The sequence below is a fragment of the Panthera leo genome, chromosome D3 (genome assembly GCF_018350215.1).
Source record: "Panthera leo isolate Ple1 chromosome D3, P.leo_Ple1_pat1.1, whole genome shotgun sequence".
NCBI lineage: Eukaryota > Metazoa > Chordata > Mammalia > Carnivora > Felidae > Panthera > Panthera leo.
This window is the reverse complement of record NC_056690.1, coordinates 91,865,578-91,890,593: the sequence shown is the minus strand read 5'-3', so window position 1 is coordinate 91,890,593 and position 25,016 is coordinate 91,865,578. Positions and strand designations below refer to the sequence as shown.

Below are 25,016 nucleotides of genomic sequence, written 5' to 3'. Positions count from 1 at the left end.
GTGTGTCTACGCTTTTTCCAGCCACGAGAAGGGTGAGCCGTGGAAACAGAAGACGCTGAGTGAGGGGGGCCGGTGCAGACCCGCTCATGTGACGCGTCCCAAACAGGTGCGTCCACAGAAGGGGAGAGCGCCTGGTGCTTGTCAGGGGCGGGGGAGACGGCAAGAGGTGGGCAGGGGTGACACGGGGGTGACTGCGAGCTGCTCACGGTGCCACATTTCTGAGGTGATGATATGTTCCCGAACTAGATGTGATCATGTGTGTGCAACTCTGTAAACATACTAAAGACCGGTAGGTTGTATACTTTAAGTTGAACAAGTGAACACTACAGCACACACGTTATATCTCAACAAAGTTGTAAATATATATATATATATCATAAGCACTCGCGCTTAAAAACACACATTTGGGGGGTGCCTGGTGGCTCAGTTGGTTAAGCATCTGACTCTTGGTTTCAGCTCAGGTCATGATCTCGCGGTTCACGGGTTCGAGCCCCACATGGGGCTCTGTGCTGACAGCTCAGAGCCTGGAACCTGCTTCGGATTCTGTGTCTCCCTCTCTCTCTGCTCCTCCCCTGCTCATTCTCTCTCTCAAAATCAACTTTAAAAAAAAAACCCAAAACACCACACATTCCATTTTGCTGTGGCCCACCAGCTCCTTTGAGCCTTCCCCTGCTCCAGCACACCTCCCACTGCGCCCGGCGGGCCGACCGCACACGCCAGCGCGGGAGCCACGCAAACGTCGCACACACACAGCGCGGGCTGCCGAATCGGCACAGACTCCCAACACGGCCGACCCGCGATCAGAACGTGTGCGCGAAACACAAGGATTCAAGAGCCAACACCCACGCACGAAGGGGCCAGGAGTCTCCAAGAGAACTTGGGTCGTAAAGAACGTGGCCCGTGTCACAGGTCCCCCACGGCTGAAGACAAGGGCTGTTCTTGTGTCTTTGGGACACTGCGCGAGCTGTGCTCCAATGGGGCAGAGACTTGAGCAGGGGTGGGCGGTGGAAAATGGACTGAGAAGGCAGTGAAGGAATTTTAGGTCCACTTCTTGGGGAAAGACACTTCCCAAGGCACGCAGGGAAACAGAGGCAATGGGGCAGAACATAAATTTACAAGGACATCGTCATAGATTCTAGACAAAAGGAGCGTCTTAAATTGATTTGGATTCTCTGCTTTCTGCAGGCACCTTTACAAAAAAACCAAAATGATATTTTAGGTGTCTCCATATATCAAATTTTTTTACACGGACGTATTTTGAAAAGTTCCGATCTACATCCACAGAGATTCCCGCTCGCTATCCCCCTCTGGTGGGGAAGACGCTTCGATACGGCTCCCTTCAAGTACTGGTGACTCCCGCACCGTCCGTGGTGCCTTGTCTGCGGCCGGCTCTGCCTGCCCTCTCGCCAAACCACCCAATTTGGGGGAATGGCATCGATCAAAATTCATCAATTCCCATTTTGTAATTTTACCCGTCAAAGACAAATGCAACTGCTGGCCAGAAATTCTGATTCACCTGAGAACCAGCGTTGGCTCGGTAAATCCATATACTCTCAAAGAAAGCTAAGGCCTCTGCAATACTCAGCTCCTATAGGGTTTTCGAGGAGAAATCGCAGCTCCTTTTGTTCCGAAGTGACAAAATTACAGAAGCGAGGGACAGATGAGCAGTTGTCAGGGGAAGGGGATGCAGGAAATCAAACGTGAGGGACCTCGTGGGCTGGAACTTGTGGGATGGGAGGTCCTGTGATACTACACCGGCAGCTTCACAAGATACTACCACTGGGTGCGCCGGCTCCCCCCGTATGTTTCTTAAAACTGACGACGAGTCGGTAATTATCTCAAAAAGTTTAACGAAAAGAACCCCAAACACACGTAACTTACTAGCTTATCGTTGGTGGTTCAACTGCTAATATTAAGTCTTCCTAACGTATACACCCTGATTTAAAAATCAAGCATTCAGGAGCACCTGGGTGGCTCAGTCGATCAAGCGTCCAATGTCAGCTCAGGTCACAATTTCGCAGCTTCTGAGTTCGAGCCCCATGTCGGGCTCTGTGCTAACAGCTCGGAGCCTGGAGCCTCTTCGGATTCTGTGGGCGTGTGTGTCCCTCTCTGCCCTTTCCCTGCTCCTGCTCTCTCTCGCACACGCTCAAAAATAAATGAATGTTAAAAATTTTTTTAATATATAAAAATCAAGCATCTAGTAAAATAAATGCTCAACCATCAGCCACACTCATGAATGCAGTGACCTGAATCTGCTAAAATGACGCCATCTGAAAGTCATTTCTTTTCGCTTCGCAGTATTACTCACAGTGTATTTTTTTGCTCTATTTGGCTCGCACTGTGTTGGAAGTTACAGGAATTCTCGCTCTCAAGCACACGTGGGTTTTGCAAGCACCTGAACGAACGCTGCTGGGCCGAGGGCTGCAGGAGAGTCACGGGGAGGGAGGGGACCACTACCAGACTCCAGCCCCACCCACTACTACTGAATCAACCCTGCAGGACGAGAGCCAAGGATTCTCACGTGCAAACAAGCCCGGGAAATACTGCTGCAAAATTACCAAGAGCTGCCACACTGATGGGTGAGACTTGCTACGACGGCAAATCTGACTCCCTGTCAGGTCCCTCTAAGTCAACCTAATTTAATATTCCCATGTGCTAATCTCACCAGGAATATATTCGTAGCAGCTCATGGCCTGAATTCCCTGTAGAACTCTTAATGAACTACAATAAACCCTGCGCCTCAATGAAAATGCCGCGAGAGTTAGAACAAGCCAGGACCAGGACGGGACACGTACAGGGAGGAAGCGGAGGAGCTGGAATTAGCAGCCCGGGCTAAAACAAGTCCCGTTGCTTCAGAACCGGCTGCTTTTCACATCGAGAGTCTCCAATCAGACTTGTCAGTGTCCGCTTCACCCCACTGTCAAATTCTGACTTCTTATTGGGGCGCCTGGGTGGCGCAGTCGGTTAAGCGTCCGACTTCAGCCAGGTCACGATCTCGCGGTCCGTGAGTTCGAGCCCCGCGTCAGGCTCTGGGCTGATGGCTCGGAGCCTGGAGCCTGTTTCCGATTCTGTGTCTCCCTCTCTCTCTGCCCCTCCCCCGTTCATGCTCTGTCTCTCTCTGTCCCAAAAATAAATAAAAAACGTTGAAAAAATTAAAAAAAAAAAAAAAAAAAAAAAAAAAAATTCTGACTTCTTATTAAGACCCGGAAAACCACATTTACATGTCTAACCACTAAGTTTCCTATGTTTGGTACCGGGCCAGTTATCTGTACTAATAGAGTTAATAAAAACCAAGCGAACAAACAAGAAACCAAAACCCACAAGAATTCATATAAAATAGAATTCCCATCAAGAATCAGTTACTTCTTTTTGTTTTCAGAATAAATGCTGAAGAATCACTCTGCTTTCTTGAACAGAGTTTTAAACGTATGCTTGCATTTATTTCCTTATAAAACTGTCACACTTAGGGGCGCCTGGGTGGCTCAGTCGGTTAAGCGTCCGACTTCGGCTCAGGTCATGATCTTGCAATTCATGGGTTCCAACCCCGCATCGGGCTCTGTGCTGACAGCTCAGAGCCTGGAGCCTGCTTTGGATTCTGTGTCTCCCTCTCTCTGCTCCTCCCCTGTTCATGCTCTGTCTCTGTCTCTCTCTCTCTCTCAAAAATAAACACGAAAACAAATTTTTTAAAACAAACAAAAAAAACTGTCACACTTAGCCACCTAGCGACGACACACCCTGGGCCTGATCCCCACCCCCACCAACAACAGTCCAACATTTGGAAAGAAAACCTAACTTCAGGTTTGCAGTTGAAAGAGCAATCTTCATAACCCACCGATTTTTCCTTTAATACTTCCCCTAGCGGAGTAACTACAAAGTCACTTCTTAATCCAAGTGTGTGTCACATCACTGTATTCTAACTTTGGCTTCAACACATTATATTTTTCAATAAACTAATTCTTTTCTGTCTCAGAATGATCATTTACCCCACAAAATATTCTTCTCTAGTTGGGCTAGTTGCAAGTTTTAAATTACGATTAATCGTGGTCTTACATAAATGTGTTCGTCCCAAACATTCTGCTACGACAGACTCAACTTCGACCCTTGGCTAAAAACTATTTAACGACACGATGTAAGTAAACTACTTAAGACCACCTCTTTTTGTTTTGAGAACCATTTTCTTTTGTGGACTTTATAAACAGATACAGAAAAATAGAAAAATGACACTCAAAAAAGTGTATTACTTTTTAAATATACTGCCTCTTTAAATTGTAATTCACGTGTTTACAATCTCGTGTCCTTCCCGTGCCTTTAGGGGGACCCTGATCTTCCACGTGCTGTGTGACTTTCACCTGCAGACAGCAGCTCCTTCTCACTGCTCTCACTTATTTCCTCACTGAACTCAAGCAGCACATGTTGTGAATAGTCTTAAGGGACTAATATTAAGCCATTCGGCTTTTGCGTCTTAGTGACTCTCGCCTGTATGCAACACTTACTGCTAGAACGATTAATTTCTCACAAATACCTTTGATTTCCAGGTCACATTTTTATAGTCATAATCAATCCTGATAATTTACATATTTATAGACACTTCCATAGATGTTCACTGACCTCTTGACAATGATGGTTTTATTTGTACAACAATTCATTACACTTAGAAAAATTACACTCCTAAAGCTAAGACAGGTTTGCTCTGTTTTTCTTTTCAAATTTTCAGTTTTAAATCATTGTGAATCCAAGTTTGGCAGCTGACAGGAAAGATTCAAATAAAACCACAGAATTTCTCTTGGAGATCAGTAATACTACTGTTGCAGAAAACAAAGCGATCTAATTTAACCAACAGAAAATAAACCCATAATCAGAAAAGCAAATGGTTCCCTGGCTCTTTCTGATCAAACCTTACCCCACCCCACAAAAGTTATTCAAAGGCACTGAATTTCATTAAAATCTGTACCTTGAATCGTTTTTACCTTACGCTACTTCCGGAACTACGTGGCTAGAAGTGCACACGGTGACACGGCCCGGGGGCTGGAGAGAAATGCAACACGACGGCAGTCACGTCGCCGAGGCCGAGCGCCGGCCACAGCCGGTCAAGGGCAAGGCGGCACCATGCGTAGGTCAGGCTTTGAATGGCGACCACGATACAAGGTCCTGTCTACAGCTACCACCGTGTGAATATAAAATCGGCAGCTTAGCAGCAAGTCAAAGGTGGAGCAAATAAACTAAGGCCCTTTATGGCATCGTGGACCTGGACCGGCAGTCTGTTCTTCGCAGAGTAAGTGCGTAACAGGTACTTTCTGCGCAGCCTCCTTCCCTACCCGCCCGCCCCGGATCACGGATGACCCGAACCCAGCCCTGTGACGGACACGCTAGAATCAGGGTAGGAAATAACACACAGCGATTCACCAGAAAACAATCAGGCTCCCTGCATCCTGCATCTAGAAAGAAAACACAGCACATGGACCTCTTAAGACGGCTACCCCCTGCCCCATATATGTATGTATGTAGGTTCCACGCCCAACACAGGGCTTGACCTCACAACCCTGAGATCAAGTCTGATGCTCTACCGACTGAGCCACCCAGGCGCCCCCCCTACAACAGATGCTAATTTTCAGGCGCCCCCCTCCCACATCAGAATGCTAATTTTCAGGCCTCCCCACAACACAATGCTAATTTTCAGGCCCCCCCCCAACAACAGGATGCTATTTTCAGGCACCCCCCCCCACATCAGGATGCTAATTTTCAGGCACCCCCCCCCATCAGAATGCTAATTTTCAGGCGCCCCCCCCCCCACAACACAATGCTATTTTCAGGCGCCCCCCCCCCACATCAGGATGCTAATTTTCAGGCACCCCCCCCATCAGAATGCTAATTTTCAGGCGCCCCCCCCCCACAACACAATGCTATTTTCAGGCGCCCCCCCCCAACAGATGCTAATTTTCAGGCGCCCCCCCCACATCAGAATGTTAATTTTCAGGCCCTCCCACAATACAATGCTAATTTTCAGGCCCCCCCCAACAACAGGATGCTATTTTCAGGCACCCCCCCCCACATCAGGATGCTAATTTTCAGGCACCCCCCCCCATCAGAATGCTAATTTTCAGGCGCCCCCCCCCCCACAACACAATGCTATTTTCAGGCGCCCCCCCCCCCACATCAGGATGCTAATTTTCAGGCACCCCCCCCATCAGAATGCTAATTTTCAGGCGCCCCCCCCCACAACACAATGCTATTTTCAGGCGCCCCCCCCCCAACAGATGCTAATTTTCAGGCGCCCCCCCCACATCAGAATGTTAATTTTCAGGCCCTCCCACAATACAATGCTAATTTTCAGGCCCCCCCCAACAACAGGATGCTATTTTCAGGCACCCCCCCACAACAGAATGCTATTTTCAGGCGCCCCCCCCACATCAGAATGCTAATTTTCAGGCCCCCCCCAACACAATGCTAATTTTCAGGCGCCCCCCCCCACAACAGAATGCTATTTTTCAGGCACCCCCCCCACAACACAATGCTCATTTTCACACGCCCCCCCAACAACAGAATGCTATTTTCAGGTGCCCCTCCCCCCCACATCAGGATGCTAATTTTCAGGCTCCCCCAACAGAATGCTATTTTCAGGCGCGCCCCCCCCCCACATCAGAATGCTAATTTTCAGGCCCCCCCCAACACAATGCTAATTTTCAGGAGCCCCCCCCACAACAGAATGCTAATTTTCAGGCCCCCCCACAACACAATGCCAATTTTCAGGTGCCCCCCCCACATCAGAATGCTAATTTTCAGGCCCCCCCACAACACAATGCTCATTTTCAGGCACCCCCCCCCACAACAGGATGCTATTTTCAGGCACCCCCCCCCCACAACAGAATGCTATTTTCAGGTGCCCCCCCACATCAGGATGCTAATTTTCAGGCACTCCCCCCACAACACAATGCTATTTTCAGGCGCCCCCCCCACAACACAATGCTCATTTTCAGGCACCCCCCCCACAACACAATGCTCATTTTCAGGCACCCCCCCCCCCACAACACAATGCTAATTTTCAGGCGCCCCCCCCCCCCCAACACAATGCTAATTTTCGGTATTCAGAAGGGTGACTGTGTCATGAAAACAGGTGCTGAGTAACACGTGAGAACACGTAACTGTCACACGATGTGAGCAAGGACTGGCTGCACAGAACTCAGCAGGTGCCCCCCCCCTCCCCCCCCCCCCCCACCGCACAGCGCCCACCACACGCTTTTCCACAGAAGGCCACTCGGTGAGGATGAGGTTCACGGACGCTGGCTTCCAAGTGGCCCTCCCAGGGGGGCGCCCGGGCAGCGTCGCCACCGCGTGCGTGTCACCCCGGGGGCCCCGACAGGGCCACTGGCCAGCAGCCCGCGAGCACTTCGCAAGCGCGACGGCCTGTGTTCCTACGGCCGGAAACTGGCTCAGCACTGGCCAGGGGGCGAGGCGGGAAACGTCCCTCTTTTACAAATGGAAAGAACTAGAACCTAGAAGAGGGAAGTCCGTTTGCAGAGTCAAAACAGCCAGCGTGCGCCTGGCATGACGGGTCCGGGACACTGTCGCCCCGGAGGCCCGGTAAGTACCCTTCCGCACAGGGCCGCCGGGGGGCGGAGCGATGGTGCTGCCCGAACGCGCTCTGCGTCCTAGGGGGTTCGGAGCCAGGGGGTCAGAGAGAAACTAGGTTCTCCTTAATTACCTTCGTTCTACCGTATCGTGGCTTTTCCAACTAAACCGAGACGTGCTGCGGTGTCCCAGCTCAACGCACTATTCAAAACGCACACCTGCAATCCAGCACGGCCACCTGCTGACTCATCGAAGGACACAGTGACTGAGAGCGTGAGATCCCTCCACCACCTGTGGGGCCCCTGAGGGCCACAGAACGCCCCTCAATAAACTCCTAGAGCTACATGCTGCGGAGCCACTCGAAAACTGCGTATTCCTGAAATCACTGACGGGGAAGATACTCACCAAGCAGTAGCGGGCGAGAGGTTCCCACCACGCCACATACACACGAACTCATTTCTGTAGAAACGTTAACGCGTGAAGGTTTACAAGGATATATATACTAACACAGCAATCCTAGTTCCGTTTGGGCAGTGGATTTTTTTTTCTTTTTTGAGATGGGGGAAGAGAGGGACACAGAGAGAGACAGCGTGAGCGCCTGCGAGCAGAAGAGGGGCAGAGGGAGAGGGAGAGAATGGCAAGCGGGCTCCACCCAAAGCACACAGCCCGACTTGGGGCTTGACTCTATGACCCTGGATCGTGACCGGAGCAGAAATCAAGAATCAGACGCCCATCCGACTGAGCCTCCCAGGCACCCCTGGGGAGGAGGATTTTTTGAAAACAGTTTTCTGTATTATCGGAATGTTCTTGTTCTCTCCTTTGTGCATTGAACATACTACTTGTATTTTCATCAGGAAAAAAAAAAACAATTTTGAAACAGACGATCAGAATACACACTTAGGAAAGAATAAACTAAAGGGTAGTCTCCATGAAGGAAAGGCCGTGCTCTACCTGAGAAGCAATGTTGAGTGTGACCGTGTCCAGTCCTCCGGAGAGCAAGCCCTGAGTATCGGCCAGAGTCAGCGTGACGCTGGCATCTCCCCCCGCCCCTGATGAAGACATGACCAGGTTCTGAGTAGATATGGCCGACGGAGACATGGGTGTCGTCGAAGGCAGGCTTCCAGTTGTAGCATTAAGTTCTGCAAAAGAGAAGAATGAACACATCAGTGGCGGAGCTAGATAAGCCCGGTTCCGCTGGGACAGGAAGAGCGGCTTTCATAGAGGAACTGTGTCTGTCATCGTCAGCGTCTACATCGCCCCCGCTTTTGAAATTGCATCAAGATAATCAGAGAATCTTTTGTTCCCATTTCATGGCAAGGCTTCTATAGTTCCTAAATATCTTTATATACATAAATACACTCTGCTTAAGTATAACGTAGAGAAAAAACAAAACAGGACGAGAAGAGTAAAAATATGACCCTACAGTCCTAGTCACTACCGCTAAGGCAGAAGGAAACTGCCAAGAATTTCCAGGACACCGTCCCCGTCGAGGACCAGAGAGCAGCCTAAAGGCACCGAATGTGACCCCCTGAGCACCGATCGGCTCCAAAGCTCACGTGACCATCTCTGCTGAGGCCTCCCCTCCACTTCCTTTAGGTCTGCTTCGTCTGAAATGAACCTCATGCGCCCTATAAACATTAATTTATCCTTCGTGATATCTTACTCTTCTTTGGAAAAGACAACAAGACTTTTTGACACTTTCCCCCTGTAGCCAATGAGAAGAGAAAGGAAGGTATCTGGGACAGAATCAGGCAAAGGAGGGCCTTTTCTTCTACGAAACAGAAACTCATGCACCCGACTGGCAAATGAGAGGGCTGAGCACGGGGTGTCAAGGGCCTGCGGTCCGCACCGACAAAAACACGCTTGTGAGGTTTCACTGGTAAGCATAGCACACATGCACATGCGTGTACACACACACACACACACACACACACACGCACGCACAAATCTCACGATCTAGGCTTCCATTCATCTAACAAACATGACTTATCATCCACGGTGTCAGCCGCTGGGCTCGGTGCTACAGATACACCAAGATGGTAACTGCAGCAGAGCTGAAAACACTATTTCCTCATTAGGTGTGAAAACAAAACAAAAAGAGACTCCTGAGGATCCTTGGCAGTGACTTGGGTCACATCGGTCCAGAGCCTCTGCTCTGATCAGGGCCAACAGGGAAGCTAGGTTACTTACTTGTAACTGGAGTCCTCCAAATACAATGCCTCCATAGATCCACACTCTTGGAGTCCCACACTGTGCTGCACAGACCTGGAACCTTCAAAAGCAGTATAACCATTAGGAGGCTAGGAGTCTCTGCTCTGCACAGCCACCGGGGCTCCAAAGACAACCTCGCCGGACCCCTCCCACCTTGCCGGGCATCTGCGCAGAGCGGACTGCTAAGACACGCTAGGACCGGAGGAGTGTGGATTTGTGGAGGGTGTATGTTCTAAGCACTCCAGTTACCAGCACGACGGTCAAGCTCGTGTTCTAACCTCACCTCCACGCACCCTTACTCTCGCAGACCAGCATGATTTTAACAGGAGTGGGCAAAGATTAAAAAGAAGGATCCTGTAAAACGTGGCAGTGACCAGACGGGTGAACCGATGTCGGTCAAAATCACTAAGGAGAAGACAGGGGCCGGGCTGTCAAAGCGCCGGGCGGAGAGAGGCGTGCCGGCACCAGGCTCGCCAGGATTAGATCTACGAGAAGCAAAGCCAAGAGCCGCTCCTCGGATGGCCAAGACTTGGTCAAACCTCACCCGAAATAAAGGAATTCCTGAAGTGAAGGAACGAGACCTCTTCTCCCCTCCCACCAGTAGCGTCTTTCTCTCTGACGATTATTAACGTTAGGGAGAGGGTCCAGGGCTGTGCAGCACAAGAAACGCAACGAGAAAACAGAAGCCTGTGTGTCGTTTCGCTGAAGCGAATCCTGACACACGGGCCAGTGGAGACACTAACCTCACACAACGCCTGGAGCTCACGTCTCTGTCCAAGTGTGGGGTGCACTTCACGTGCGTGCTTCGTTCAAGACATTTCCCACAAAGAGGATATCAGCTCAAGTACAATTTCAATCCTCAAAATGGTCCAAAAACAGGTGATGTGAGTAGGAAAAAATGGAATTTTCTTCAGCATGAAATTAAGTAACTAAATCACATTTGTTCAATAAATTACGGAAAAAGAGTTATTTAAAGCTCAGAAACCACAGTTTTAACTCAAATACTCTCAACATGGAAACTGAGACTGAATACTGGAGCAAAGGCTGCGAAGTCTTACTTTCAGTTTTCATTCACCGACTCTGAAGCACAAACGCTTGGGCTGTACCACAGACGGCTAGGTCCTACTTCGGCATATGATTTTAACTCCAAAAACAGGAACGTCTAAAGGATTAACAAATCTCTTACGGTCCTCAAACCCAACACTGTATTCAATCTTTGTTGGGATAAGGTTTCATAGCTTCTAAGAAAACTTAATTACGATTTGGGAAAGTTTCATAAGTAGTTTAAAGGATGTGAGATGAGTTTTTTCTTGAGATAAACAAAGATGCGGCAAGAAAGGGTGGGGGGGGGGGGGTCACGGGAACAGGGAAACACACAGTCCAGCCATTCGTTTCCAAGGAGAAAGTGGGGAGAATGTCCTCCTTAATTATAAAATGTACCCAACAAATGGGGAATGGGAAATAAGTAATTGATTATACTTAAATCTAGAAGACACCAAGGCTAAAATAACCTTACAAAGGAAGGAAAGAATTCCTTTTTTTCACTGAAAGCATAACCCAATTTATTCATCAAAATTATCTTAACAGTGGACGAGGGTAAGAACAAAAAGATGATTCCCGTTTGAGATCAATTCCTTAAAAAGTTGTGCTAAATCTCAAGCCTCTGAAAGGGCACTTGCGTCACATCTGACCGTTTTCTGATACAAGCACGTGTGTCCGATGCTGTCGCGGACGCCCGTGGAGCCAGTGAAATGGCCTTCGGCCCCGTGTCAGACACCCGAGCACAAGCTCGTGTTTCTGCCTCGCATGTGAAACGCTGACTGCAGTACTTTGATTCCCGTATAGCCCCCTGGAACGTAACACACTTCTTTTCAACGCTTCAGTTAGGATGCACGCCGTCCCGGGGGGCTGGGGAGCCTCGGCCCATCTTGTGAGCAAGATGGAAAGAACTACAAGTGAGAACAGTCACGGGCATGCCAGCCTGCTCTGCTCTAACGGACTGGCTGGCAGCAGAAGTTTTGTAAAATCGCTGAGGGTTTTAGAAGAGGCATGTCTAAGTCATGTGTCAAAGTCATTTTGGTCTCAACTCTTGCACGGTGTGGCCTGAAGCCTGGTCTGGGAGTGACTCTGACGCTCAGGAAAACGCCGCCCTTTCAAGAAGCAATGTCCCGCCCTGTACTGTACTGACGGGTCAGCTCCTGCATTATCACCGGTACCAGTGGATACGCAAACCTCTCAAAATAGCTGCCAGCTATCAAGGCCTGAGTAGTTCAGCGTGTGGAAGAATTTCTTCCTGTATCTGGAATCGTTCAAAGATGGCAAAGGTACACGAGAACATAATACAACTGACCTGGTCGTATAAACTCGATCCTGGGTTTATGACACCTGCTATTACATCACTAAACAAACGTGTTCACGTTATGAGCTCAACTTTTATTTCACTAAATTCCTTGGAAAATAAATTTGAATAAGGCACCAAATTAAGCTCAAGTGACATCAGAAAGAAAGTATTCTCAGCTGGCTCTAAAACAGTAAGTCCAAAGGGAAAAATAATTAAATCATGGAAAAGGGCTCGTTTGTTGTTTTCAAAGAAACGCTAGTGCATAACACCCAGGACCCTTACGCACAACTGGCTGTGATCGGCTCTACTGCACGAGGGACCCTCCCCTGCACGCAAGGCTCTACGGCTCTGTGTGGGGGCGATCCCAAGGGAAAACACTTCCTGTCTAACCAGACAACAGTGTTGTAACGAAGTATACTGGTGGCCAAAACAGGGCCCTCAGGCCATCCGCTTCTCCATCCTGATCGGAACATCTCCCATTTTCAATTATCTGCTGCACCAGCAAACACCCACGATCCCCAGAGCAGCACAAGAAAACCACTCCATGTAAACTGAAACACCTGAAACCACTGGTCTTTCCAACCATTTGCCCAGGATTCAAAAAGATGTTAAGCAGAGCTTCCAGGGAGACACGAGATTTCACGGCCCCAGGGGAGTGGGCCGAGAGGGCTCACATGGCTAGCATTCCAGAACAGAGTCTGCACCGGAGCCGGACAGCCACTCGCTCCGGCCCACGAGACACAAGGATCAGATACAGAGGGGACATCACGGGCCAGAAATCCAGACTCCGGATCTGCCGACACGGGATTCAGACAAAGTTCTTAACCACTCAGGCCTCATTTCATGCTTCAGCAAACGACAAGGGTGGACAGACGCCCCCACACTCCCAGCCCCACTCTCACAGAAGCCCTGTCCCAACCAGGTCAAATCCCCCAGGACCGATGACCTATTTTCCTTTATACATCGTTACCGCCACAAGTTTACAATGATTTACGGATTCCTCAGTAAGTGCCTGTGTCCTATTAGTTCCTAGGATCCTAAGTGCAAAGACGCTACGTCTGCCTTGCTCAGTATTCTATTCCCAGATTGAGTACAATTCTTATCACACAGTACACATTATACAGTCTGTTAGTGAAGAAATGAATTACCGGATAAGAAAGCATCTCAAATAAGCATGAAAAAGAAAAAAAGCCTAGCTGCGCCTCCAAATATATGTAAAAATTAAATTTTTCCTCTCAAAAAATGATATAGAGAGTTGGAAAATAAGAAGGCTAAGAAATTAACCAGATCTCTACAAGAGGAGATAAACCAGACAGGCATGTCATTGGAAACCGTTGACCATTACTTGTGAAGCTGTCATTTATGTTACTGGAGCTCATTTAAGTTTTTATAGAACTCTACACTTGAAAAGCTTAGCAAGAGGCTATTTTAAAACTGCGTTCTCCTAACGGCGGTGGGTGACAGGAGCCTCAGGCTGCAGGGCGCAGAGGAACGGGCTGGGTTCCCGCACGGGGAACAGGGCACGGTTCTGTGACGAGCCCTCCACGTGCTAACTCGCGAGACTCCATCGCGCCTCGTGTGTCGGAACAGGACCGTTCCCCTGCCCTCCCTGGTAAGCAGAATTTCAGCTCGGCTGCTAACCCCGCACGCACGGGTAAGGCCAGGGAGTATAGAATCACGTGACACGTGACAGCACAGATGACACGGGGGTCCTGCTCCCGCCCGCCGGCCGGGGGCACAGCCCTGTGGCCGCGCCGTGGCACATTGTGTCCGTGGCTCAGCCAGCAGCCGCGTGCACACCTGAAGAGCTCAGTGGTACACTCCACGAGAGCAGCTGATCACTGCCCCGGTTAGGGTGGCACCTGGACACTGATCATTGACTGCAGGTGCTGACAATCTTATGCTTCCGTTTAGGTCACTATTTCCGTAAGAATTGTGCTGAATGAGGTCTCGACCTAAATGGAAATTAATACTGTTTTATCTGAAAATAAGATGTTAACTTACATACTGGCAAGTGTGCTAAGCACATAATAACATCTTATTAAAATTAAAGCTATTTCACTTTTAATAATATTCCTAGAAAAACTGAAAAGACCAGCAATACATTTTCCCTAAATGACAGTATTTGTTCCCATTTTTTAAGCTGTTAAGTATTTTTAAGTGCTTCTTAAGAGTTCTATTTTAACTCCGTATTTAGGCACTTAAAATTACACACTTTGTTGACTAAAACTTAAACTGACTTGAAAACACTTCCAAATGTGGTAGACTGGCAGGTGTGGCTAGGTATGTTTGTAAAAGCAGGTGACCCTAGAGCCCCCGTACCCAGCCGCCACCGAGCGGGCTTGCGCGGCGGGGACACTCGGCACTAGGGCGGGCGAGGGGAGGGACCTGTGCCACTCGCCTTCCAGGAAGCGCTGGCCTTCGCCTCCAGACCCACCCGCGGATGCCAGCTTCGATAGCCACAGGAGTCACATAAGCGTAAGCAAACTGCATGGAAAACAGACGAACAGAGAAGGGGAACGGCTGCTGACGGAATCTTTGGAAAGACTGGACGTGAACGAGTTACTTTAAAAACATCTGCTGCCAAGTTAGGCAAACGCAAGACTAAACCGGAGGGGGAAAGCGTCAAAAGACAAAGGAGTGCTGCACTGCCACCGTGCTGTGTAAGTATCGACATCGTCACGCTTCGGTAAAGACACAGGAACACGAAATGAAGCCGAGTGCTGTGGGCATGAGCACGGGCAAAAGGAAAAACGCAAACTCCTATCAGAAGAGCAGACCCGTCTTCAAAGGATCTGTGGATGAAGGTTATCACTTTCTTGATTCCCTGCCTGACATAACTTTTCACTGAAAACTGGACCAAACCGTCAGAGAAGAGGACCTTATTGTAGAGGCACGAGACAAGTTGGGGAGCCCGGGGGCTATCCTTGCCTTGTACCCCATATTTTTTTCTCAACTGACTTCTGAATTGCTAAGAGTCTACAAAGCTTAATCAAAGTTTTGCTTTCTAGCACCGACAAGCATTTATAATTATACACATTAATGGAAAAAATAACTGAAAATCTCTACAGAGACCGCAAACTGTTTTCCTACAGCCTTTTCCGAACGGAAAAGGAATAAGGAAACGCTGACTTGTGACTTGACAATTCTCATGATGCGTAACAATGAGAATTGAGAATTAGAAGCCTCCGGCCCAAAGTTTGGGCAAACCTCCTCTCATCAACTGATTTAAAGATTTCTCCTAGGGTAAACCTTTTAAGCTAACTTTTAAACAATTAGTTAAATTCACTTCCTTATTCTGAATATGCCAATAAGCAAAGTATCTACATGATCAATGATAGGAAAATACAAGAGAAACAGAAGCACAACCCATAAGCTAAATAACACACTTTCTAAAGTATAAGCCAGAATCTTGGAATATGTGTCTTTTGTACAGGATTCGCACAATGCTTCATACACGGAGGGCACACCAAAAAGTTAATTTGATCAACAAAGGTTTCTCAACATAAAAAACATTAAAATTCAGATGCGTATAACAAAAGTAGGAAGGTTACTGAATTCTATAAAACTGAAAGTTAATTTCCACTGCCTAAGAGCGTCTAAAATCACTCACGTCGCTCAAAATCAAAACTCTAAGAATAGCTCCTCAAGTTTCTCACACGCGTTAAAAGGAAAAGACGCTCCCTAAGAAAGCAAGCTTTCTTCAGTTTTCTTCTAAGTAAATTTTCTTCCTTTTGCAATAGTAATCTCTGCAGGAATCTCCCTGAAGCGCAAGTGCGTTACCTGGTCTGCCCTCCACCCTCCCCGGTGTTTAAGGGAAAACGCTCCCCTTCTGCCATCACACCCTCTCTCCAGGGGCAGCGTTCGCCTCCCAGCGAAATGTTTTTCTCATTTGTAACAACAGCCTCATAAGGTTGCTATGAGGCTTGAATGAATTAATATTAAATGAGTTCATATTTGTAGAAGTCACTAGAATAGCGCCTGGCACATAGTAAGGGTCATACAAAGTGCTGCTAAATTTGAAAATGACTCTTTATGACCACAAAGGGCTCACAGCTAAGAGTCACGTGGGCAGCGCACCACTGTAAAACGTGTTCCAGGCTGACCTAGGCCACACACGACACAGACGGAGGGAAGTCTGGTCTTGGACGTGACAGCCCGGAGACACGGAACGCCTGCTCTCGGCTGACACACGGGATCAATTTGCCAACTTCGAGTGACCCCCACTGCCAAAGGCCATCATCTTCCCGTTTCTCCACTCTTCAGTGCTCTACCCCACATTTAACGCTGTTCCACACGGTCTGTGCAGAGTCCTGGGAAGTCAGGAGGCGCCCAGAGCGTCCTCGCGCTCAGGTTGTGCCGACCACAGTCCTCTAGTTTCACGTAGCAGGAAACCGGCACATGAAGCCACGGCTTCCTGCTGTCTGCTAACCAGAGCGAGGTGGCCAAACAGTGGTCTCAGAGTGGACGTGAGGAACTCTCACTTTTAACTTCCGGTTAGATCTCAACTGTGACGGTCTTTCGCTAAGCCTGAATTTCCCACACGTGTTACCAACACTTCCGGAGCACCGGCTATGTGCAAAATTCGGTGTTGCCGAAAACACACATACATACGACTAAGACACACTTCAACTGTGGGGGGAGGACGTTTAAGACGTTAAGTGACTAACCAGAGATGGTCAGGGTGATTTCCTGCGGGGACCCGGAGGACGACGCGGCAGCGGGCCCGGCAGCCTGCGCCAACACCTGGCTCAGACTCGAGTTGTTAATGGTCAGGGTGATCTCGTGGGGGCCGCTGGAGGTGGATACCAGGCCTTGCGACGTCACCACCTGAGAGAGGTCTTGAGTCCCTGGTCGTCGTGACAAAACAAAACAAAGCTGGGCTTAAAAGAAGAGTAATTTTCTTTCATATATGTTATTTTAATGTTATTTTAATCGTATATGTTAATATTTTAATAAAACTGTTATTTTAAAAGAAGATTCAGAAGAAAACATCAACCACGTGTAGAATTCCCTCATCCGGAAAGACAAGACGCCTTAGAAACAGGAAGGCAACAGGACCGCGGGAATTACGTGCGGGCGGAAAGGGATGTGCGTAGACTGAATGCACATCACTTAGCAGAGGAAAAGTGCGCGTGTGCTGGGGACACTCCACGTGTTCGCTGAGCTTGGTAAGGAGAGGAAAGGGGAGCCACGGAGCCCTAACTGCAAATGCGTGACCACAAGCAAGGAGCTGGACCCCCCTGCTGCCACTTACCGCTGCTGGTGGTCATCACGGGGTCCTGCTCAGACAGCGGGCCGATGGTCAGACTGGCAGACGTCACGGTGGGCTGTAAGGACAGGCCTGAGATGGGCTGGATGACGACACTGGCTGGGACCGTGCTGTCCTGTGTCTGCAAGGTGCTGTTTTGGGAGGCCAGGCCGGGCTCCCCTGGCAGCTGCTGACTGAGCAAGTTGCCCTGCTGTAGCGTCTGCTGCAAAATACTTGGGTCAATCTGAAAGGCAAAACAGGTACCTGTGACGGGCAGTGCACGCTCACGTGTGATCGTGTAACAAGGTACCTGTGACGGGAAGCGCGCTCACGTGCGATTTTGACCAATTAAAGCCCGGAAAACCTCAGAAGCGGCGTACCTGTAACGTGATGTTGTTAATGCTGGAGGCATCGATTCCAGAGATCTGGACGTTTGGCCCGACTAAGTTAGCAGCCAGCTGTAACTGTATGCCCTCCAGGCTGGTCAAGCTCCCGTCCGTCAAAGACACTGTCCAGTCACCACCAGCTGCAGAGGAAGAGAACCGGAATGACTGCATATCTGAAAGGCTTCTTAGAAAGCAAAACAGAACAAAAACCCCTCGTTTCCGTATGGGAATTTTTGTGTACACGGTCTTATTCGTACATCAACGTGATGCATGTAGTTAACGCATACTAATATCGCCACCAGACACACGCGTGATCTAATTCACCCAACACAAAGCATCCTCTGAAATAGATGATGTTACGCATTTTAAGCACACGAGCCCACTAGGCTCAAAGAGACTACGCCGACTGGCCCAAGGTCTAAAACAACAACTCACGGCTGTGTGGTATCTTTAATGGCCCCACGGGTCACATCCACAGGCTGCTGACACTCACTCTGTGACTCATAAGTGCACGACAAGCCCGAATGGCTGAAAGTTCCTATTTTTCAAGCACTGGGTGACCCACGTGACCCGAGAGCGATTATTTAAAGAACTCTAGGACAGCACACACGATGTCGGACGGGAGTCACCGGTCACGTGTGTCACTGTCACGTCTGTGGGTGCAGAGCAAGAGGCGCACGTAAACCCAGAAAAAGCAGCTCAGAGCACCGTGAAGCGTTCAGAAGCAGATGCTGTGGCGGGACGAACAGGGACGGGAGGGTGACTCGTCTCAAGAGTGAAATGTACGTTTTCCCACCTGCCTCACACGGGCAGACCTCAAGGGAGAGAAGCGCACGTCGTGGACGGAGGGCCCCCCCTCCCGGCACACCAGCGCCGCCCGGGCCCGGCGCTCACCCGACACGGAGGCAGGGAGGATGGCCTGGCCCACCAGCCCCTGCGGAAGCACGTTCTGCTCGAACTGCCCCGTCAGGACGGAGTTGTTCATGACGAACACGCTGGGGTCGGCGGCTGACGGGCTGAGCAGGTTTAAGGGCTGCAGCGCCTCGGACGGGCTTCGGGCCACGGGCTTCCTGGCTTTCTTCGGGTCGGGTTTATAATGAAACTGCATGTGCGTCTTCCTCCGCCCGGACGTGCGGAAGCGCAGCTCACAGTGCGGACACTTGAAGGGCTTCGCTCCCGTGTGCAAGCGCATGTGCACCTTCAGGCTCCCCTTTGTGGAAAAGGCGTTGCTGCACACGTGACAGCTGAAGAGCTTCTGACCTGCGGAAAGGTCAAGGGTCAGCGGGGCCCACGACGCGCCACACCCACGCGCAAGCGGCCGGCACGGGGCGGGGGGGGGGGCCCAGGTACGTCAAGGAGGACCCTGTTCTGTGGGTGCTGGCGCAGAGACCTCCTCGCGGTGAGCACCGCCACAGCCTGCGTCCACGACCCCACAGCACTTGGGCGTCTGCCCCGCCTCTCACCGAGCCTCGACAGGACCCGGGGTGGGGTCACTAAGCGGCTCAGCCCCGTGTCGCTGTCACTCGCCCCTCGGTTTACAAAGGGCACCTGTACGTGTCAGCACACGTCTATCTTCTTTCTGCAGGGGGGCCCCCGGGACACCTGCGCAGGTGGGGAGTGGCCACAGGTGTGGATCACATGCTCAGCTCCTGGGACTCTGAGCCAAGGGCATGACGAAGGCCGGGAGGTGGGGCCGAGGGCCCGGTCACCCGCCTACCCTGCCGCGGAGAGGCTCTGGGGGGACAAAAGCATCCCGGTTTTCTGTTTCTCTCTATTTCTCCCAGAAACAATACTGACTTCTATTTAACCGGGCAGGCATGCTGGGACCCACCCCAGGACTAGGGAGGCCAGCTGTCCAGCCCTGCTCGGGGCCCTCAGAGGTCACCGGGGAGCCCGGAGTGCAGGAAGAGGCCTGAAAGGTATCTCTCACAGAGACTTTTCTTTCTGGGCCTCAGGCACAGGGGCCAACACAGAATCCCCGCGTGCGAGCCATCGTGAACACCACGGGCACTGGCTGGGTGAGAGGCCCCTTCTGGTCCTGGCGGCTCACAGCGTCACACGAGAGGGACAAAAACACAGCACCCGATGAACCAGCGGAAACACTGCCCACAGCAGGGGCGCACGCTAAGTTCCTGTATCTATCTATTAAATTCCAAACACTAACCCATCAGAAAAGAATCATAAGACTTTACATAAACATGTGAAATTCCCTTGTACGTTTTTGGTCAATTCTGCTGGGAACCAAAAATTAAGAATATAAATGAGTTTCACGATCATAATCCTATGAATCACATGAACAACTCTCCCATTTACTGAGAGTTCACCACAGTTCCCGCGACAGCCAGAGGCTCCGAGAAATGGCCCGGAAGTGAGCACAGACGTCAAATCTGCGCGGGGTGTGCAGGCCTGCCCCTTAACCACTGGGCACCCTGTGCAGGGCAAGCAGCAAAGCCTCGCTGTATTTTAATGAGCACCATTAACCTTCAGTTCCTCAAATGAGATGAAGAAAAATATGGCCATTGGGAATCGTACATTAATGTTTTTCCTTTATAAGATTTCCCCCCACCTGAAAAGAATTATTAGCTGGTAACTACAATCAGCTTGGCTAAATCCCCAGTTCTTGTAAAACCTCGACAAACCAAAGGTCTCTGGCCTAAATGAGAATAAGAAATAATTTTCTTAACAAAGGTATTCAAGGCGCAGTAAGAACACTGACAGCGGGCAGCTCGGCATCGGAGACCGGGCTCCTTTTCCTCCGTGTTTTCTGGATCCTTTCTCCCGAGTCAGAAATCAAAACTCCTTTTATACCCATTTCTTCATGGTTCCTGACTTCTAAGCTTCCTATGATCTTGAAAGGTAGACGGGGACAAATACAAAATGCCATCGTGGTGCCTAGGGGGCTCAGTCAGTTAGCAGCCAACTCCCGGTTTCAGCTCAGGTTGTGATCTCTCAAAGGACATTAGTTCGAGCCTGCTTGGGATTCTCTGTCTCCGTCTCTCTCTGTCCCTCCCCTGCTCATTCTGTCTCTCTCAAAATAAATGAATGAACATTTGAAATTCTCTACAAAGCGCCATCATAAGGCACCGACGTGGAGCACAGGCGCCCGCTCGTACCTGTGTGCGTCTTCACGTGGCAGTCTAGGGTCGATTTAACAGTAAAGCTCTTCCCACATTCATCACATTTATATGGCTTTTCTCCAGTGTGGATTCGCACGTGCCTAACCAGAAAGCATTTACAATTAAGTGTTTTTATTTTTAATTTTATACACATTTACAAGCAATCTCATGATTTTAAATTCGTAACTATACCTGTAAGTAAAAAATATGTGTTAGTATGGGCTGAATAAACTCGGCCAAATAAAACCTCTGATCTCCATCTACACAAAAACAGCAGAAACAAACTCAGAAGCAAACAAAAACATCTGCAAGATGGACGAACACAGGGCTAACTTTTCTTAAACCGAAGAGTTGTTATAAATCAGCAATAAGACCAGAAACACCACAGTAGAAGAACGGACAATGCATAGGAAGCTTAGAGAAGAAATACAGCCAAAAGCCACAGGAAAGCGTTTCACCCACACCCAGAATTGAAAAAGAGGAAATTAAAACGCTAAGCTATCATTTCTGCCGTCAGTCAGATGAGGACTCAGTCAGGGGGGCAGTCTGGGCACCACCTGGCGGCAGTGACCCAACCCCCCTGCAGGTGCACCCGCGAGGGTTCCTGTAGTGACTGGAGACAGAAAGCGTGCCATGAAATAAAAGTTGGCATTCCCCCGCACGTCACCACTGAAAAGAAGGTAACAAGCTTGCAGGCACAAACAAAGAAGGGTGTCTACGACTCAATATGTAAAAACTATACCAAAAATAAAACTGTAGAACTTAATGGTGACACGTGGACATTTTTGGGAAAAACCCGTAAGAACCAGTTGACAGCGGTCGTCTCTGGGGAGCAGGAAGGACTTTTTCTCACTTGATGGTGTCCCGGGCTGCGCTTTTCTTTTGTTTTGCTTCATCACAGGACCTGGTCCTCTCCCCCTGAACGCTCTGCTGTCTTACTCCCCACTTAATTGCACCTGACCTCCGGGTGCCCAGAAGGGACACCACCGCCACCTCCTCGGCACGCGCCGTCGCCCCACTCACCCCCCCTCGCCGCCACCCTCGCTGCGGTGGGAAGAACAGGGCAGTCCAGCGGGCACCCAGGCTCACTGATGAGCACTTCCAACCCAGTGGCCGCTCTGCCACCAGCCCCACCCACATGGAGGGCGCTGAGGGCGCTGAGGGCTCAGGAGGAGCTGGAGGGCAGCCTGCTCCTTCCCCCGCCTCCCAACTCCGAACTGCTCCTCCCTGTGTCAGGGGGCCCGGTATCCCCCAACCTACCAGCTTGCTCCTAATCCTGACCCGTCCAGAGCGACCCTGCAGAGACTGCAGGAGAACATTGTACCTCCCCGTCTTTCCCGCAGGCTGACCTTGCCCCCAGCCCCCAGTGTCCCGTTTCCAAGTCTGCATCATCCTGCTGGACTTGACCTCACATCGTCAGTCACTGCTTCGACAGACTGGTGTGAACTGCACGCTGCCTCCTGACACCCTCGCTCCCGCCCCGGCCTGAGCCTGCGCCCCCCACTCCCTACACACACCAGCACCCCTGCTCCCACCCCGGCCTGAGCCTGTCCCCCCCACTCCCTACGCACACCAGCACCCCTGGGGATAAGGATGTCCCTGATGCTGTTTGCAAATGTACAAAGCTTAGCACCCTCATTTCCTTTTCTTTTCTTTTTTGAACTAGAGCAGCACCCCCCCTCTGCGGGAGGTACGGCCCAAGACCCCCCATGTGTGTACCAAACCGTATTACACTGCTCATTCCTATACCTGATACTTATCGTGAGGTCTGATTTCTAAATTAGGCCCAGTGAGGTTGATGACAACTGATGATGAACGGGAACAGTCACAACAACACACTGTGATAGAAGTTAAAATACCGGATCGTGCCACATCCCCCGCCCTTCCTTCCGTGATGACGGGCAATCATGACACGTCCACGTGAGATGACGGCAGGTGACAGACATGGGCACGTGACCCAGCTCAGGAGGAGGGTCGCCCACTTATGGGCCACGGTTGACTTCAGGTAACGAGCAGAAACCGCGGATGAGGGGGGACACCGCACGCCACGGCTCTACAGAAATGAGTACAATCCACGCAGCAAACTCATTTCTCACCAACTTCCCGAATGAGCTCAAAGGGAAGCCTCAAAATCTACGCGGGCTTCAAACGGTAACTCGGGAGACTCCTCAGCCCCTCGCGAGGCACCGGGTTCCGACAGGGCCCCCGCGACGGCAGCATAGAAGGCTCCCGGGGACGCCCCTCCCGAACCCCCGGGGCAACACCGCGACCTCACCTCACGAGGTCACTGGGCTTCTTGAAGCTCTTGGGGCAGTAGGAGCAGCAGTTGGCGAACTTGGGCTCGGCCTCCAGCTCCGCCTGTCTGTCCTTCATCTCGCTGACGCGGTCCTTCTCGGCCGCCGACTGCACCAGGACCTGCTCCGACACCGTCGCACTTTCCTGCGGCCGAATTTTGGCCAGTTGTGCCGTCTCCTCCTCTGTGAAGGTGATGACCTCGGGACGAGCCTTTCGAGATGGGTTTCTCTCGGGATTTTCTTCCTCTTCCTCCACACACATATCTACACAAAACAGGAAGGACCAAATCATCATAAAAACTTAGGTTTTAACACAACAAATATATTAAAACCAAACACCTATGTAGGATTAGAGTGGGTCACTCGGGGAAGCTCAATTAGTCCAGGGGCAGGCCTAGCGGGGTCCCCGGGAGGAAGGGGCACAGCGGTCACCGCGTGGGGGCAGAGCCCAAGGACCAGCCGGCAGACAGCTCTGACCCACGGTGTCCACGCGGGCCACCGGCATTCCTAAGCAGACACGCACTACCACGGGCAAAACCTGAAATGTCGTCGCATAAAGAAATCAGCAGAGCCCAAGACGGAAGACCAGAGATAAATTAGCAAAAGGCCCTAATTAAAGAGTTAAAAAAAAAACTCAAACATATACATATAAGCGTTCTCTGAGTGAGACGTGAGGATGTATTTACAAGGATTGTAAACAGGAAGAAGGTGCTATTAAAACCCAAGAAGGAAAAGAGCTGGCTGGGAGGGAGGTCAGAACTGCACAGACGGCTAAAAAATAAAAGAATAAGGACTCAACAGAAACACCGACTAGCCAAATGGACAGTGGCTAACACCCCATCAGTGATAAAAACTAACTAGATGCCGCGTCAGGATAAAGGGACAAAGATGGAAGGGAGGGAAGGGAGGAGAGAAGGGAAGAGAGAGGCCAGGGGAGGGGGAGGAAAGGTCGGCCGTGAAGGAGAGAATACAGTTTGGAAAGATTCGGGGGCAGTGGGGTAGAGCTGGTGGCCCCACCAGCACGGGTCACGAAGTGCGGAGAAAACTATTCGAACACTTAAAGTACCAGGAACCCCATCCATAGGGCAAAGCCACTGGCGGGGAAAGGCGAGCGAAACGGAGCGCCACGCACGGAAGAGACAGGATCCGATGGGGTGTGCCACACAGACTCACTGTCCCAACGCCGAGAGCAGGTTAAACCCCACCGAGTGGCTCTCGGTTTGGGTAAAAGAAACCGGCGCAAGCGGCTTTTCTTCTGCGGCTAAGAAGGCTCCCTCGGAGCTCTGTTTCTCAGTGACCCCACCGAGGAGAACGCCAGGCCCTCGGGTGCACGCTGCGTACGCAGGGGGGTGGCGAGGCCACAACGGGAGCCCCCAGGCGGTCGGCGTCAGCTGGCAAGGCGGCGCCCTCCCCCTACAGGGTTCCGGAACCCGTGTGAGGATGCCCCCGTTCTGTAAGTCAGCGCAGGGAGAGGTCCTGCATGATGGAAGTAGAAAGCCAGGCCTTGCGAGGAGCGAGCAGGGTGGAAGCTGGCGCTGTGTGACGGAGGAGGGGCCGACATTCTGAGTTCCCTGCAGAAGCGGCCGGAGCAGCGGGCCTGCAGCGGGGAGGCCAGGGTTTTTATCGCCTGGGGCGGGTTAGGCACGTTTGAAAGACGTTTTCCCCAAACCAGAGGTCTTAGCTACAGCACTCGCTCCCCAGGGGAGCCACCGGGGACGACCGTGACCTTGAGGCCAGCTGAACACGGAGCACACGGGGGCCACAAGCGGGGAGAGGAGCCCGGGGACTCACACCCCCGCCCCGTCAGCCCACCCGGCGACATGCGGCGCCGACTGCGCGGTGTGGACATGC

The 25,016-nt window shown here is 50.8% G+C and overlaps 1 protein-coding gene across 6 annotated transcripts in view; it reads right to left on the bottom strand.

Moving 5' to 3' along the window:
* The window catches only part of ZNF236 (zinc finger protein 236), a 106,599-nt gene that overhangs the window by 9,182 nt on the left and 72,401 nt on the right, over positions 1–25,016 (bottom strand). For all 6 annotated transcript variants that reach the window (XM_042911193.1, XM_042911194.1, XM_042911195.1 and 3 more), the window contains 7 exons: positions 23,147–23,429; positions 20,869–20,972; positions 18,650–19,015; positions 17,750–17,895; positions 17,376–17,613; positions 16,789–16,968; positions 8,518–8,705 (listed from right to left, as the gene is read on the bottom strand). In XM_042911193.1, the coding sequence (XP_042767127.1) occupies positions 8,518–8,705; positions 16,789–16,968; positions 17,376–17,613; positions 17,750–17,895; positions 18,650–19,015; positions 20,869–20,972; positions 23,147–23,429 (1,505 nt within the window). The remainder of the gene's footprint in view (positions 1–8,517; positions 8,706–16,788; positions 16,969–17,375; positions 17,614–17,749; positions 17,896–18,649; positions 19,016–20,868; positions 20,973–23,146; positions 23,430–25,016) is intronic.